Source organism: Triturus cristatus, chromosome 12 (assembly GCF_964204655.1).
Source record: "Triturus cristatus chromosome 12, aTriCri1.1, whole genome shotgun sequence".
NCBI classification, from domain to species: Eukaryota; Metazoa; Chordata; class Amphibia; order Caudata; family Salamandridae; genus Triturus; species Triturus cristatus.
This window is the reverse complement of record NC_140595.1, coordinates 835687764-835704184: the sequence shown is the minus strand read 5'-3', so window position 1 is coordinate 835704184 and position 16421 is coordinate 835687764. Positions and strand designations below refer to the sequence as shown.

Sequence of the window (16421 nt, the reverse complement as noted above, 5' to 3'; positions counted from 1 at the left end):
TGGGATGGTCTGGGGGGAGCGGAGGGAAGTCATTGTGCGGGTGGGGTGGCAGAACGGGTGGTGTTAGTTTTGCCCCTGCCCTTATTGTTGTTGCCTCTGTAACCACCCCTTTGGTTGCCCTTTGAAAAGGTATTTTGAGGAGGGGACTTGTAGGAGGTAGAGGCGCTATCGGTGGAGAAGCCTCTGCCTGTGCCACGAAAGGACGAGCGTCGAAAGGAACGTTTAGAGGCTTGTGTTTGGAGTGCCCCCATAGACTTTGCTGTGTCTGTGTCCTTTTTCATCTTTTCCAACGCTTCGTCTACCTTTGGCCCAAAGAGAGTTTGTTGGTCAAAAGGGTGATTGAGTATGGACGCTTGGACTTCAGGCTTGAACCCTGAGATCCTGAGCCAGGCATGGCGACTAAGCAGGACACTGGTATTTATGGCTCTAGAAGCAGTGTCGGCTGCATCGAGGGCACACTTAATGGAGGTGTTTGTAATTAGTTTACCCTCCTGTATCAGTTCATGAGCCCTGCGCTTGTGTTTTTCGGGAAGGTGTTGCATAAGAGCCTCAAGTTCGTCGTAGTGTGCTCTGTCATAGCGCGCAAGTAGCGCTTGTGTGTTTGCAATGCGCCACATGTTTGCAGCTTGAGAGGCGGTGCGTTTGCCAGACGCGTCTAGAAGTTTGGATTCCTTGTCTGGCGGTGGGGCTTCTCCTGAGGACTGGGAGTTAGCCCGCTTTCTAGCTGTGGAGACAACTAGGGAATCTAAGGGAGCAGGGCCCTTAATGTATGCAGGGTCTGTGGGTGCCGCCTTGTACTTTTTCTCGATTCTAGGGTTCAGTACCCTGGCCCTGACAGGGTCTTTGAACACCTCTGCGGCATGCTTGGTGACACCCTTAAGCATGGGCAAAATAGATGTGGATTTGTCCTGTATGTCAAATGTGTCCAGTAGGAAGTCGTCTTCCACTGGTTCGCTGTGCATGTCCACCCCATGGTAGTGTGCTGCTCTCTGCACTAAATGATGAAACCCTAAGGAGTCCTCTGGAGGAGACGGCCTGGATGGGTATAGGTCGTCCTGAGGCATATCAGGTATATCAGGGTTGTGGTAATCTTCCCATGGGTCTGGGGTCCCCGGTGGAGTGGGGTCCATTGGGGCGTCCGCCGGGTCATAGTCCGGGTCCCCGTCGTCCGGATCTGGGGACGGGGTCGGAGAGTAATGAGGTAAAGGTGGCGGAGACCTGGGAGGGGGAGGGGGTGGAGGAGGTGGAGGAGGCAGGGGAGGAGGTAGTGGGGAGGGCACTCTGAGGGGAGAAGTAGCAGAGTCCTTCCGTTTGGGTGGTGGAGGAGGAGCCGGAGTATCAAGGCGTCTTTTCTTGATAATTAAAGTCAATAGCCCAGTCTTTGGATCTTTAGACAGAGTCTTTTGCAAAGGGTCTGGCGTGAACAGAGTCAGTGGCGTCGAATCGTCCGCTGGCGCCGATGATTTCGGAACCGAGGGCTTCGATGGTTTCTGTGCGCCATGCTTTTTTGGGGTCTCCGTTTTTTTCGGCGTCGAAGGAGTTTTCGGCGCCGGAGCGTCGGTGCCGACGGATTTGTGTTTGTGTTTGGTCGGCACCGAGAGTCCAGGCTTCGGCACCGGTGGCTTCGGAGTCGAGCTGGGTATCCCTTTCTTCGGTGCCGAATGGTGTTTTTCGGCACCAGGCGTCGGCTGGCTCGAGCCCGAGCTGCCGTGAGACTTCTGAGGCTTCGACACCGGGCCCGAAGGTGGGGTGATAGAAGCTTTGGTCTTGGTTTTACCCAGGCCAGCAGGCGAGGGTGTAACCTGAGTCTCTTTGGTTTTGGGCGCGGGGGTGGGAGGGGGTACAGTACTCACGACCCGCTGCGCCGGTGTGATGTCCTCCACGTCGGAGTCGTCGGCCTCGGAAGCGCTGACGACGTCTTCCTCCTGCTCGGTGTGTAGTTGCCCCGAAGCTTCGGCGCCGTCTCCGAAGATGTCCGGTGGAGCTGAGGACGATGAGTGCGCCATGGTGCGTCGAGCTCTTCGATCCCGGATGGTCTTCTTTGATCGAAAAGACTTACAGGCGGGGCAGTCTCTGGCCTCGTGTTCTGGAGAGAGGCAAAGGTTACACACCTGATGGAGGTCGGTGTGGGGAAATTTAGACCCACATTTTGGGCACTTTTTGAATGGAGTCCTTTCCATCGGCCGGGACCGGAGTCGAGGAGGGCCCGAAGGCCGGTGCCGATGTACGGGATGGAGAAAAGTGCCGCTTCGAGAGATGAAGATGAGGATGAAGAAACTCGAAGAAAACGAGGATTTTCCGTCGAGGCTGGAACCGTAGAAGTTCGAAGCCGGAGCACGAAGTATCACATCCGAGCCCGATGGCGGAAAAAAACAATCTGAGGATGGAGCCGAAGCCCATGCGCAGTACGGACCGAAGGAGGAGTCACCGAACTCGTGACTTCCAAAGACTGTCCAAAGAACAAAAACAAACTGCAAACATCCGGGCCCAACACCAGATGGCGATCTATGCTAAGTGTACAATCTGCAGCTCATATGCCTCGAACAAATAGTTCCCCAACTTTTTCTGAAAAGACAACCGTCCCGGGGCGGTTCATTTCAATAGTTTAAATGCTTCAGCTGAAGTGTAATGCAAGGGTCTCTCATCAGTACACTGATGAGAGGCAAGGGGTACCGATTCTTTACGGTTATCGCATTCAATGCCCTAAAGTCCACACAGGCTCTCAGCTCCCCATTAGCCTTCGGGATGAAGAAGAGTGGCGAGGCGGCCGGAGACTTGGACGGGCGGATGAATCCTAGCTTGAGGAGTTTATCCAGGTACCCCCGGAGATGCACGTTTTCAGGCTCCGTCAGGGCATACAGCCTGCCGCTGGGAACGCTGGCCCCTGGCCCCTGGTCGATCTGGCAGTCAAACTGTCTATGTGGTGGTAGCACTTCCGCCTTCACCTCATCAAATACATCCTCAAAACTGTGATAAGCCTGGGGGAGAGCCACATCTTTTTCTGCCGCTGTAGCCACCGTCTGACTCCCGCTCTCATCTGCGTCAAGGGATTCCGTTCTTATTCCACAATGCAGGATGCAATACGGTGACGTCAGTTCGATGCGATGTGTTGGCCAATCCACAGAGGGGTTGTGTTTCTGTAGCCACGGCAATCCCAATATGACGCCATATTGGGGCGCTCGGATGATGTTAAAATCGATTTGTTCCAAATGGTTCCTCCCACATCTCATCGGAAGGACCCCCGTGTGCTGGCCGATGGGCCCCGTCACCAATCGCCTTCCGTCTACAGCATAGACGTCTTCGGGTACAGCTTTGGGAAGAAGCACTAGCCCTAGCCTGCATGCCTCGTTGTGGTCCATAAACATGCCAGTGGCCCCTGAATCCACCATGGCCACAACGGGTATCCACTGGTCATGCACTCCCACGTACACCGTGAGAAACAGGTGTCGTTGTCCCTTAGTGACCGAGTTGGAAAGTGTAGGGATGGATGAGTGACTTCCGAGACGCCCCTTCTTTGGTCTGGGAGCCCTCTAGTTTTCTGCCGGTACGTCCACCACGGCTGTTACCGACCGGTTGGCCCGATAACGTGACGTCTTCGGTTTGGCAGGGCATTCACGTACGTAGTGGCCTTTTTTGCCACAATATAGGCACAATCCTTGTTTACGGCGTGACTCTTTCTCCGTGGCTGTGAGGCTCGCTCGTATTGCGCCGATGTCCATGGGTTCTCCCTTGGATGCGGTGGAAGTTTCAGGACTTCCCACTGTCACATAGGATGGAAGGGATTTTCCTTTTCTCCCATGATCCCCCTTTCTTACACTTAGCCTATGTTCCAGCCGTAATACCAGGTTGATAAGGCCCTCACATGTCTTGGGTTGTGGGTCAATATGAGCCACGGCGTCCTTGAGCTCATCGCACAGCCCGTGATGGAAGAGCGCCGTCTGTTTAGCAACAGGCCACTTGGTTTCCGCAACCAGCCTTCGGAACGCGTTGAGATACTGCACCAGGTCGTTGGATCCCTGTCTCAACTCAAGCATTTCACGGTCCGCCGTGTACGAGTCAGCCCTTCTGTCGAAGACTTTCAGGAATTCCTCGCGAAAAGCACCCCAATCACATAAGATGGGGTCGTCCCTGCTCACCAGAGGTACGGCCCATTGTGCTGCGTTTCCAGCCAAATAGGATATAAGGAAAGCCACACAAGCCTGACTCGTGGGGAACGCCCTTGGTTTGCACGATAAATGTAGCGCCACTTGTGTGAGGAATACCTGCACTGTGTTAGGATCCCCACTGTACCTCTCTGGTGTTGCCAAGGGGACGGCTACCGGCATTTCCACTACTACCGCAGGGGTCTGGTTCGTGAGGGAGGTGCTGGGCGTGAGCGGGTCCAATTGGATAGCATCCAGTCTGGCTTTTACATCGGCTGTTTCTTGCCTGGAGGCAGCCAATTCAATTTGCACGGTCGCTAAAGCAGCCAGCACATCATCAAGTGTTGCCATGTCTGTTATCGACCGGGAGACAGTTAGTGTTATTAAGGTCGGATATTTTGTAACGCCCTGAACGTCTCAGGATCGTTTAACAGACACGATAATGAGAACGCAACCACTTGTGAAGGTTTAGTTATTTTAATGAAGGCAAAAATAATACAAGGACTAAACAAAGGTTATAGTCACTGGAATCCTCCAGGCTAAGTACGTTACCAGCCCACAGCACGGATGGTCCTAGCCGTCCTCTGCATATACGCCGATCCCGGCGTATGCCAACAGAGGGCAGAAATGAAATGGCCGACAATGCCAATCGGTAGGCTGTGAGGGGCACGAAGAGTGTTGGGGAGAATCGAGGAGTCAGGGAAACACCCAGCCGGGGTCTCTACCTGAAGGGAGCAGCCGCTCAACCTCTTCCTCAGACTGCACCGGGACGCGGAGTCACCTCCTGGTGATGCGTCACCGATACCCCAATCACAAGCAAAGAAGACTGAACCGAGAGCAGCCGCTCGATCGATCCTGTGGACTTCCGAGTCTGTAACGCGGCAAACACCTCCTGGTGTGCGTTACAGCTGGCAGTCCCTGTATCTCTGGTCGGGCTGGGAGTTACGACTCCAACCAGCAAAAGCGCCACTGCGCTTTGACTCAGCCGAGTCAAAAAGCGAAGCTCAATGGTTATCCGGTAGAGCTTCCGGGTCCTTCACAGGTGACGATGGGGCAAGACACGGCCCAGGGAGTAACGACTCGACCTACCTCCGTTCTTGCCTTACTGGAGCACCATTCCGGAACACTGCTCTTCACTAAGCAGGTACGTCGGTGTAAACACAATATCCGACAGCGTTGTACCTCCCGGTTCCTCCCTTTATAGGGCGTGTTTTCCTTGAGTTATGTAACAGCTCTCCTGTTTACATAAGGGCGTGTTTTCCTTGAGTTATGTAACAGCTCTCCTGTTTACATAAGGGCGTGTTTTCCTTGAGTTATGTAACAGCTCTCCTGTTTACATAAGGGCGTGTTTTCCTTGAGTTATGTAACAGCTCTCCTGTTTACATAAGGGCGTGTTTTCCTTGAGTTATGTAACAGCTCTCCTGTTTACATAACCTCTCAACCGCTAAGCATCCTGGGAGATGTAGTCCGTTTTCGCTGGTTACCGTTTTCCTCCACTCGCATGACAGGAATTCTTGACATGGAGGAAGCGATTGACGTTCCAAATGTCTAAGATAGGACGCAGACCATTGTACTTCTTGGGGACCAGAAAGTAGTGGGAATAACAACCACGACGTACTTTTGGCCCAGGAGCGCGCTCGATGGCCCCCTTGGCCAAGAGGGCCGTGACTTCCTGCTGCAGAAACGCAAGATGGTCCCCCGACATGCGGTGGTATTGAAGTGGCATGGCTGGAGGGGAAGTATCGAAGGGGAGGGAGTAGCCCCTTTGGACAAGTTGCAGCACCCACTTGTCCGAAGTGATGTTGCGCCAGTGGGGAGATGATGGCGAATTCTGCTGCCCACTGGCGTTTGATCGGCCTGAAAGGTCAGACTAGGAAGGCTTTGCAGTGGATGCTGCAGGGATGGAGGTGGACCGACCCGCCCGCTGGCCCCCTGAACCGCCTCAACAGTTCCTATGTCCGCGGCCGCGCTGTTGTTGTCGCTGCGCCGGCCTGTGGCCCTGCGAACGTTGTGGAGCACCCCTTCCGTGGCCAAGAAAGGAGCGAAAGGCAGAAGGCGGAGGAGCTCGAGTGGCCGACAGGCCCAAGGACTTGGCCGTAGCCCGTGAGCCCTTAAAGCGCCTTATTGCCAAAAAGGCGAATGCCATCAAAGGCCATGTCCATCAGAGTGTTCTGGACATCCCCCGAGAAGCCAGTTGTTCTCAGCCAGGCGTGGCGCCAAGGCTCCACCGTCGTGGAAATTGCCCAGCCCAGCGAGTCGGCAGTGTCAAGCCCACAACGGATGGTGAACTTAGCTGCGTCTCTCCCAGCAGCAATAGTTTGGGCAAGTACTGTCTGGGCCTCCTACGGACAGCCAGGCAGCACCTGCACAACCGCGTCCCACACAGAGTGGGAATAATGGCCCAAGAGGCATGCAGTGTTCACCGACCGCAGCACTAAGCTGGCAGATGAAAACAGCTTCTTGCCCAACTGCTCCAGCTTCTTGGATTCCCTATCTGGAGGTGGGGAAGGGAATGCGCTCTGGGACACAGAGGCTTGGACAACCAAGCTCTTAGGAGTGGGGTGTTGGGAGAGGAAGAGGGGGTCGCCCGGAGCCGGGCGATGGCGTAAGGCCACGTTCCTGTCCGCAGCAGCCCCTGTGTTGGGCCTGGACCAGGTGACCAAAAGAACCTCAGACAGTGCTTCATTAAAGGGCAGCAAGGGCTCCGAAGAGGTCGCCGCCGGCTGCAGCACTTCTGTCAGGAGGTTAGTCCTGACAGCCACTGTAGGGAGTTCGAGGTGGAAGGCCTCGGCCTACGCAACACCACTGCGTACCTGGCTCCCTCCTCCGTGGCCACGGTAGGAGGAGACAGCATGCCAAGGTCAGGTGAGGTGTCAAGACCACTGGCATCCCCCAAAATCCTCTGCCCAGTTCGGGTCATAAGCACAGTCTTGTGCGAGAGGGTCCTCAGACCCCTCCCAGTCCTCCCCTTCCCCTGAAGTCTGTGGAACAGGCGGAAAATACGGAGGACAGACATAGTGAAAAAATGGCCCCATCAGCGTCCGAAACGGCGCGATCCGGCACCGTGTCCAGTTCAGGGCTGCAACTGGGGACGACGTCGTCCCGAGGAGCGGGTGACGTCAGAGGTGATGCCAGTGAGGTCGACGTCGGTAAAGGCGTTATAAGGTCAACCGGTGTCCGATTCCATATCCCAGGAGGTCCTGCGGTGCCGGAGCCACCAGCGATGCCGGAGCCGCCGGCGATGGAAGGACAGGACCCCCAGTTGGGCCCGCGGGGCCCGAAGGCGCACCATCGGGGCCAGACAACCCAAAGTGTCGGGCCATGGCAGCAAGAAACTCTTGCTCCTGGGCAGGTGTCGCCGACAGACTCGGGAATTGCGGGTAGACCAGCAGCAACGTCGCAGGTTCTGCTGGAGCCGCGGGGGTCACACCACCCGCACCCTCAGTCACATCCAGCGATGGGAAGTCGAGGAGCGACAACGCTTCGTCGACTTTTTTTGGGAATGCTTCGACTTACCTGACCCCGAGTGCGAAGACTTAGATCCAGAAGAATGATGGTGACGGCTCCGCGACCGGTCCCTCGACCTCCCACGGGACCGGGACCTTAAGCGGCGCGGAGCCGACTGCCGGACGTCCAGCAACTTTCGGGACTGCTCCCGCAAAGTCTTCGGCACGACTTGGAGTCGTGGTCGCGCCCCAGGCAGTAGAGTCACATGCAGTGTGGGTCCGTCACCGACATCATGCAGTGACAGTCCCCACAGTTCTTAAACCCGGGCATCCCTACGACACCAGGAGTCGATCTACTCGAGAAAAAAGGAGACAAAAAGCCTAAAAAAACTCAGTCAAAACATTTCTGGGGGTACTAGCTCTTCCCGGATCAGCACTTACTGGCGCGGAAAAAGGAAGAACTGACCTCAGCGTGCGTGGGCGCGTCTAAGTAGCTCCAGCGACGTCATCCCGGCGCCGACGACGCACACGAAGCCGCATGACGACGCCTACCGAAGAGCAGGGGTACTGCTGACGAAAACTTTCCGGATCCAGTCTGACGCCTGGGGGTAATTGTAAGGTAAGGAATCTATCACTGCGTGTTTCTTTCAGATACTATTTTTCTTTCCCATGAGACTTTTAGGAACTATTTTAGAGATAGGAGAGTCTTTTGTGAGAAGCAAGACATGGACTTACCAGAGGAGTGCAAGAGAAGTGGTCGACATTGAGTGGGTCAGCCTCCTGCTCTAGATCCAGGCTCTCAGCGTTGATATTTCTGTATGGAAAAGAGAGTCACAAGGCTCAAATTTTATTAAAACGAAAATAAAGGAAATGTAGACAGCTTCACAGTCATAATATTTAGATGTAGTGAATATTCGCCTATACTATAAGTTGACAAAGAAAATACTAAGCCATGGAAAGCAAATGTCCTATATTCTAAACTAATCTTCAGTTCTGACAATACACAACAGGATTCTACATACACAAACATAATCGGATGGCCTTATGGTTATGTTACATTTTTTCAATGGATCCAAGTTCTGGCACGCTGTGTGCGTGTCAAAAGGAGTTGCACAGCAATATGCACATAAGTGAACAGTATTCACAAGTATTCCAAATATCATTTTTTCAATAGCCAGCTCCATCTTTTGGACCAAGTTACACAATTCTGTAGCCATGAACACCACACAAAGAATATTTGGTAAGATGCAGCAGCCATTTTGGATTTCAACAGGCAAAGTTCCATTATTCCGAACAATAAGCTAAACAATTGCTTATTTTTCAGTCGCTGGTTGGCTTACTCTAGAAACAAACTCAAGAATACAGGGCAGTATCAGTTTTTGTCAGCTCCGAGAACAGGGATTGATTGGAGGGCCTTCAGTTGTAAATAGGTCAAGGTCCCACTGGCTGGCACTGGATGAAAGTCATTTTGGAGAGGAATTCAAGTTGTAAACTATATCAAAATAATCATAAAATAGTTTTTCTCCCTGCAGAAGCAGGTGAGTTTGCTAACTACTGAGGGATGAGTTTTTTAGGTGCTGCTCAGACAAAGTTTATAATTATAACTGACCAGGTGAGCAACACCTAATATGGAAAGAGGTGGAGGCCATTGCACAACAGGCAGACATGAGGTGCTAAGAAAGCAAGTTCATGTACTTATTTGTTTTCATTGCTTCAAGATTCTGTGAAGATGAGGGCTAGAGATGGAACCAGACAGTAACAATCCGGCAAAAAAAAACTGCTGAACGGGAGAGAGTGTTAGAAGGAAGCGCACAGAGAAGGGAAAGCACATAAAAGGGAGAGCACATAAAAGAGAGGGCAGAAGGGGACAGGGAAGTCAGACGAGCAAATAAGTATAAAGTCGAGAAGAGGAACATAAGAGAGAGAATGATTGGGAGAGAAGAAACTAGGATAATCAGATCAGAGAAGAGGAAGTATAAAAGGGAAAAAGAAAAGGAGAGACTGTATATCAGGAGAAGGAAACGGAGAGAGTAGAAGAGGATGGAGAGAGCAAAGAAAATAGGGACAGAGAGAGGAGACACAAATGGACAGGGAAGATGAAGGGGACAGCAGAGGCGCACAAGCATTCACAAAAAGGGAAAGGGGATGGGAGAATTGGAAAAGCAGAGTCAGCAGAATCGAGGAGGGGAAGCACAGAATGGGTTTAGGTTGATTGGTAAATAGACAGAGTAGCAGTGGGGAAGAGACAGGGAACACAAGGAGATGGGAAAAGCATACCGGGATTGGAAAAGTGAAATAAAGGGGCAGGTAAAGCAGAAAAGGGTACAGGGAAGGGACATCTGTGAGAAGTTGGCCTGATGTATGATGTCACTAGTTCTAGTGTACACCTTATATCAGTCCAAACAACCCTTATGGTGATTGGTTGTAAAGTCAACCTTATAGACCAGCTATCCTAGTGGTAGCATGGACAAGAGCAGTCTTAGGCTAAACTCTGAATGGCATGTGAAGCCAGCTGTGATACCATATATAATCCCTTGAATACCAAATGAAAGGACACCACAACAGATATATATATATAAAATAAAGTGTATTTATTCTAGTCAAACCCTCAGCACTCTTTATGAGATCCGAGGTAAGTACAACACAGTCTTATTTAAGCATACATTAAGTCACACAGGTAAGTAATACAGTTAGGCCCTAGGGGCCACGCAAACCATATACTAAAGAAGTGGTATAAGGACCACTGTCACGGAAATAGGATAGGCCTAGGCCTAGGGAATCGCTGGGGCTACACTACACTACCAACAGTTAGGAAGTGGGAGGCCCACGGGATTCAGGTGCAGAGTGGAAACACTCACGCGTAATGCGCATAGTCGATAGAAATAGTACAGTTTTGAAATAAGCAGTTTAAGGACACTTCTGAAGCAGCTAGAGAGTCGAGACTCGGAAACTAGACCCTAGGATAGTCACTACCCTTGTGAGCACCGAAGTACCCAAGTTACCTAGCCCACGGGCTGCGGGTGCATAGGTGTGAACTTGCGTCGGGTTTCGTCGTGGACTTCTATGGATGCCTGAAGGAAAGTTGCTGACAGGCAGTCAGTGCAGAGTGTCCGGTGGATCCCAAGGCCGGGATCAAGAAGGAAGGGTACCTGCAAGCAGAAGGGACAGAGTCAAGGTCACTAGCCAGTGACCACGTGGAACCAGGAAGGAACCAGGCGATGTCGTGAAGATTGCAGGTGAAGGGTGAAGCTTGTCGCTGCAGCCACGGTTACCAGGAGACGTCGAGGACGACCAGGACCAGGAGGCGAGCTGTCCCACGAAGGCTCTTGCTGTCGGCGGCGTCGAAGTCGAAATAGGACTCACCAAGCCTTGGCAAGTGGAACCCACGAAGAGCGGAGGACTTGCTTCTGGTGCAGACCAGGAAGGTCTGGGGTGCTTCTCTTTTGCAAGGAAGCGGGAGCCAGTCTGGAGGAGCCAAACCAGCGGTGAAGATTTCAAGGTGTGTCGTCACAAAGGCCGCTAGCCAACGGGCAAGCAACCGGACAGACGCGGCAAGCAGGAAAATGCAGAAGGGCCCCACGCAGGACTCATGGAGTGTGGGGGGCTGATCTTCGGTGCAGATGGTGCTTGGGGTTGGGGGCTTCTCAATCCCCGGTGCACAACTTCGAGGGTGCCTCAGAAGCTGCGCTGGAAGATACTTGCCACTTTTCCCAGGTAGCCGGTCCCACGTCTCTCGTCGCCTCCACGGATCTCAGCTCGGCTGTGGATGTGGATCAGGGTCGGAGAAGTCAAGGCTCTGGTCGGGCTCTGCAGTCGGTCCCTCGTAGGACTTCAGCAAAGCAAAGGGTAGTCTCTTGATGGTGCCTGTTTGCACAGGGTAGCCACTCCTTGGCCACAAGGGAGATTCTTCAGTCTTCTTCTTTCGTCGAATGTCGAAGGTCCAGAGTTTCTGTTCAAGTTGCAGGTTCAGGATAATCTAATCTCCTGGGGCCCAGCTACCACTCTTATACTAATCTGGGGGGCTGGGTTGCCTGCTAGGTCACGCCTTATGGGTGGGACCTGGGAGGGGGGTGGTTACACCCCCTTCCCTTTGTCCAGTTTTGCGCCAGGACTGGGGCTGGTGTGCCCCAGCACCGGTTTGAACTGGACTATGCATGGAGCACCTTGTGTGCCCCAGGCAGTGTCTCGTTTCTTTCATCCCTCCCTGCCCCAATACACTAAGGCCTGTCTGGGGTGGTGCTCGCACCTCCCAAGGCAGGAAACCTATTGTCCAAGCCTCCCTTTCCGGGATCACTCCCAGCAGCAGGAGGTCAGACTTGTGTCGTGGCAGCAGCATCCATTTTGTGATGCTGGGGCTCTGGTTAACTTTAACCGGGTAAGTAGGTTACAACATGTCTTCTCCCTCTAGAAGGGAGGGATAATATCCTCATCACCAGAAATGGGATGGGGGTATTATTCCAAAGTGTTAGACACCTTACACGACATGTTTTGAAAAGCCAAACCATAGTTACCATAACCGTTTAAGATTATAAGGCACTTTAAGAGTATATGGTAGGCTATATCGTAGAACAGCTATAAGGACATGGTTCCGAAAGCTGCAGACAGGCTCAGCTCATGCTAGAGCACCATCTCACATGTTACCAAGCACTCTGCCTCCAGGATTGTTAAGGCCTGCCATAGGAGTGGCTGATAGGTACACATGTGTCTATATATAAGATAGGTATAGGAATACTACACCTAAGCAAGGAGTGATTACACGACCTTGCCCCAGCTGAGTGATCAGCCAGTTGTGTCATAATGGAAGGCCAGGTCAGGGGTGGCATAATACATGCTGCAGCCCCTGGTAGGCCTAGGGTACACCTATGCCCTGGGTACCTAAGGTACACTGTACAGGGGCCAATAAGGTGATCCTATCCAAATGGGTTATGCACCTAAAGTACATAGTATTAATTTAGAGAGAGAACAGCAGGGCTGTGGGTCTGATTAGCAGGCCCACAGCCACATCTAAGTCGAAAATCAGTAAAGCAAAAGCAAAAGCAAAAAGTGGGGGTGAACATAGAAAGCAGACCCTACTCTCCTACAACATCCAAAGGGGAAAATGAATCGGGAGAGGAGATAGGAGGAGCAGTTGGCAAAGGGAACAAGGTAAAAGTGAAGCACACAAAGGGATACAGGAAGGAGGGGGCAAGGGAAAGAGTGAGGAGGAGCAAGGGGAAAGAGTGAGGAGGGGCAGAGAAAACAGTGAGGAGAGGGCAGGGGAGAGGGTGAGAAAAGGACAGGGAAGGAGTGTACAGTGGGAAATCTGACTACAAATGAAGGGGGAAGAGGTTAAGCACAGACAGAAGTGGCAGGAGGAAACAGACATTACCTTAGGAGAAAGGGATGGGAGAACAGACAAACATGAGAGGGAATTGGAAATATGAAAGGAGAGGGGTAAACTGGAGGAGAGGCACACAGGGAACATAGAAAGTGGACAGAGAAAATCAAAGAAAGGGGACAAGGGAGGGTTAGAGGAAGGCCGAAGTGTAATGCAAGTAGACCGAGAAGGGAAGAGGAGATGTATGGAAAAATGGAAAAGGGGGTGGCAGGGACAGTGAAGAAGTGGAAGTACAAAGGGGAGAGAAGGTGACTAGGGAAAGCAAAAAGAGATGGGTAAGGGGACTAGGTGAAGCAAAAAGAGATGGGTAAGGGGACTAGGTGAAGCAAAAAGAGATGGGTAAGGGGACTAGGGCACACACAAGTAGCAGCAAGCAGTGATTGGAGGACAGGTGGAAGTACAAATGGGAGAGAGAGGAGTGGACAGTGGCTAGCAGGAGAAGCAAACAGAAAAGGATTGTATCTACAAAGAGGAGAAACAGTGAAGGAGACAAGAACAAGATGGGGGATATTTGAGTGCAGCTGGGACAAGGATGGAAAATATGAAGACAGAAGGCAACAGGGACCAGAAGAATAAAAGTACAAAAGGCCAGTAAGGGAAAGACAGTGGAGAGGGGGAAGTAGAGATGAGAGGATATAAGAGGGAAAGAGTGGCAGAATAAGGGCACAGAGAAACAATATGTATACTACTGGACATTACAGGGAGGAGGAGGAGGAGGAGGAGGTGGTGGTGGTGGTGGTGGTGGTGTCTGTCTAGAGAATAGAATTCCTAATAGGCACAGTAACATATTGTCCAGCTCTGTGCTTATCTTTTATGTAAAAAGAAAGTACTTTATTCTCACAGAAGAAATACATCCTACACAATTTAATAGAAACTTCAAAGCGGGATGGCAATTTAGTTGTGCTAAGACAATAAAGGTCTATATATTCTTCTATACCACAATATTGGTCTATTCCACAATAGTGGTTTAGGCAAGGATTAGCAGAGGGGCAGGTGTCTCAAATACTCTTAGGGGTCGAATGTGCAAATCAGTTCAATATCACTTTACACCTGGTAAGCAGAAGTCTTAGGGTGCATGGTATATTCTCACCCGCACATGTTTATTGTCTAGTACACAGCGCAGGCTAGGCCACAGGTTCTATCTGCTAGCTTCTGCAGCAGTTTGATGAACACAGCAACAGTAGATCGCCTCCTGCCCTTATAGCAGTGGCATCTCTCCCATGTAGGCCTAACCAGAAGGTAACTGCTGGGCAGGGTCTACTTGGTGATGCCCACACTCTGCAGCAGCAGACTTCCTGGCTAACTACAAGAGCCATCTCTGGGTGGCAATTGCGCATTGCAGGCCAAATCTCTTGCAAAGGTGTCTTCCGGCAGTTGCAGCCTCCAAGCCGATTGGGGCTTCTCACTTCTGCGGCGACACAGCCAATACTCACAGCCTTGGCACTTGCAGCACCAAACTCTCAGCAATGTTTTTGGCAACACAAGTAGTTCTTCTGGTACAGACTTATTGCAATTCACACAGAAAACCGTGCAGAGTGATCAGTGGGTACGCCTTCATGACACGGGTCACTCTTGGTTTCAAGCTCTAAGAAAGTTTGCTTTCTCTGGGTGATCCTCGTGCCAGGAACATGCTGGCCTTCTCCTGAACAGTCTATCCTCCTGGCAGGCCAGGAACACTTCTCAATAGGAAGGCTGGACTAGCACATAAAGCTCGTTTGTCCAGAAAAAGTTGGTATAGGTAGGCTGGACCAAAAGGGCCTCAAGTTAACTCGCCTGGCGTGCCGATGTTATAGCAACTAGGAAGACCGTTGAGTGAGTAGGCACAATGGACAACTGTGCACTGCTTCAAAAGGGGGTCCACATTACTATTGTAAGAACTTGATCACGTCCCACTGTGGCATCACAAAGTGCATAGGTGAAAAAAATGCTGTAAACCTCTTATAAAAAAAATCAGAGCTGATGATTTGACTAACGATTGTTGGTTCGGTAAACATAAAAAGGCCGCAGGAGCCAACAAGTAACCTTTAACTGTGCCCCGAGCAAGGCATTGCTGGGCCAAAAACAAAGCAAACAACAACACATCAAGAGTTTTGCCTGCCAAGGGTTTAACTGCTGGGAATTACATCACGCCACAATGTTTTCTGAGCACACTGCATTTACAGATTTCATAGAAGGGCACTTGGCCACCAGGATGACATCAGTTACCTCAGGAGGGAGATAATAAGAACACAATTGTTGTTGTTCAATCTCTACGCATGGAGGGGCAATTTGAGCAGGCTTGGTACAAGACCCTGCCTTGCAGCTGCCACTGGAGATTCTCCCACGGAGGCGGGAAAGTGCTCAGGCCCAGGAGTACCAAGTACTACTTTCTCCATGCTGAATCCGATACCACAAAGATCACTTGGGCCCGGTTGTTCCTAATTTTCTTCGGCACTCGGGGCAGGACATGCAGTGACAAGAAGACATACAGCAGCCCCGTACTCAACTCTATGCAACGTGAGTCTCCCAGAGAGCTTTCTGGGGAACTTTGCTTGCAAAAGTGCTGTCATTGCAGTTCTCCCCATTGCTGGACGATGCCCTGTGCCACCTCGGAATTAAAATGTCATTTGTGATCCACTATGCGTCGCAAACTGAGCTTTTCTGCCTAGGCATTCAAAGATCCGGTCAGGCGGTGCACAACCAGGAAGATCCTCTGATGACTCAGTCAGCTCCAGAGGAGTAGAGCCTCCTGGCATAGAAATCTGGACCTCAGCCCACCCCGCTTGTTGCAGTACCACATTGCAGAGGTGTTCTCTGTGAGAGTTTGCTCCAACCTCTTTGATGGTTGGCAGAAAGGCCTTTAATGCCAAGCGAATCATCCGCAACTCCCACAAGATGATGTGCAGGTGGATCTCCACCTCTTCCAGAAGAGCTCCCCAACCCAGTAGTGATGCGTCGGACACCACCGTCAACTCTGGGTGGGGCAGAGAGAAAGGTCTGCCACTGATCCAACTGCAGTCAAGCAGCAATCACTGGGAATCCTTTGCAGTCTCCTTTGACACGTGGATGGAATCCAACAGCTTCCTGAGGTGCTGGGCCCCATGAGACATCAGGTCCCGCTGCAAAGCTTCCATGTGCCATCTGGCACTGACATATAGCAGGAGGCTAGTAGGCCAAGACGCTTCAAACCCATCCTCACTGAGACCCAGGACAGATGTTAAAACATCGGGATCATAGACAAATGTCCTGGACTCATTGGCCCAGAGGCCTTTCCTCCGCACCATATCCTTATGGCGCTGATGAAGGGCAGCATCTGCGAACGAGTTAGGTGCAACTTCAGAAGGTTGATCAAGAACCCCAATGATGTCAAGAGATGCACCATCAGTTGCAGAGGTGGTCCGTAACTGACTATAGAAAGCATGTCATCAACAGTCAGTCGTCGAGGTAGGGAAAGACTGGTAGCCATCACCTTCGTGA

The 16421-nt window shown here is 51.7% G+C and overlaps 1 protein-coding gene across 4 annotated transcripts in view; it reads right to left on the bottom strand.

Annotated features, from left to right (window-relative positions):
* The window catches only part of CAMTA2 (calmodulin binding transcription activator 2), a 1245102-nt gene that overhangs the window by 377017 nt on the left and 851664 nt on the right, over positions 1-16421 (bottom strand). For all 4 annotated transcript variants that reach the window (XM_085638475.1, XM_085638477.1, XM_085638474.1 and 1 more), the window contains exon 14: positions 8324-8402. In XM_085638475.1, coding sequence (XP_085494601.1) covers positions 8324-8402 — 79 coding nt within the window. The remainder of the gene's footprint in view (positions 1-8323; positions 8403-16421) is intronic.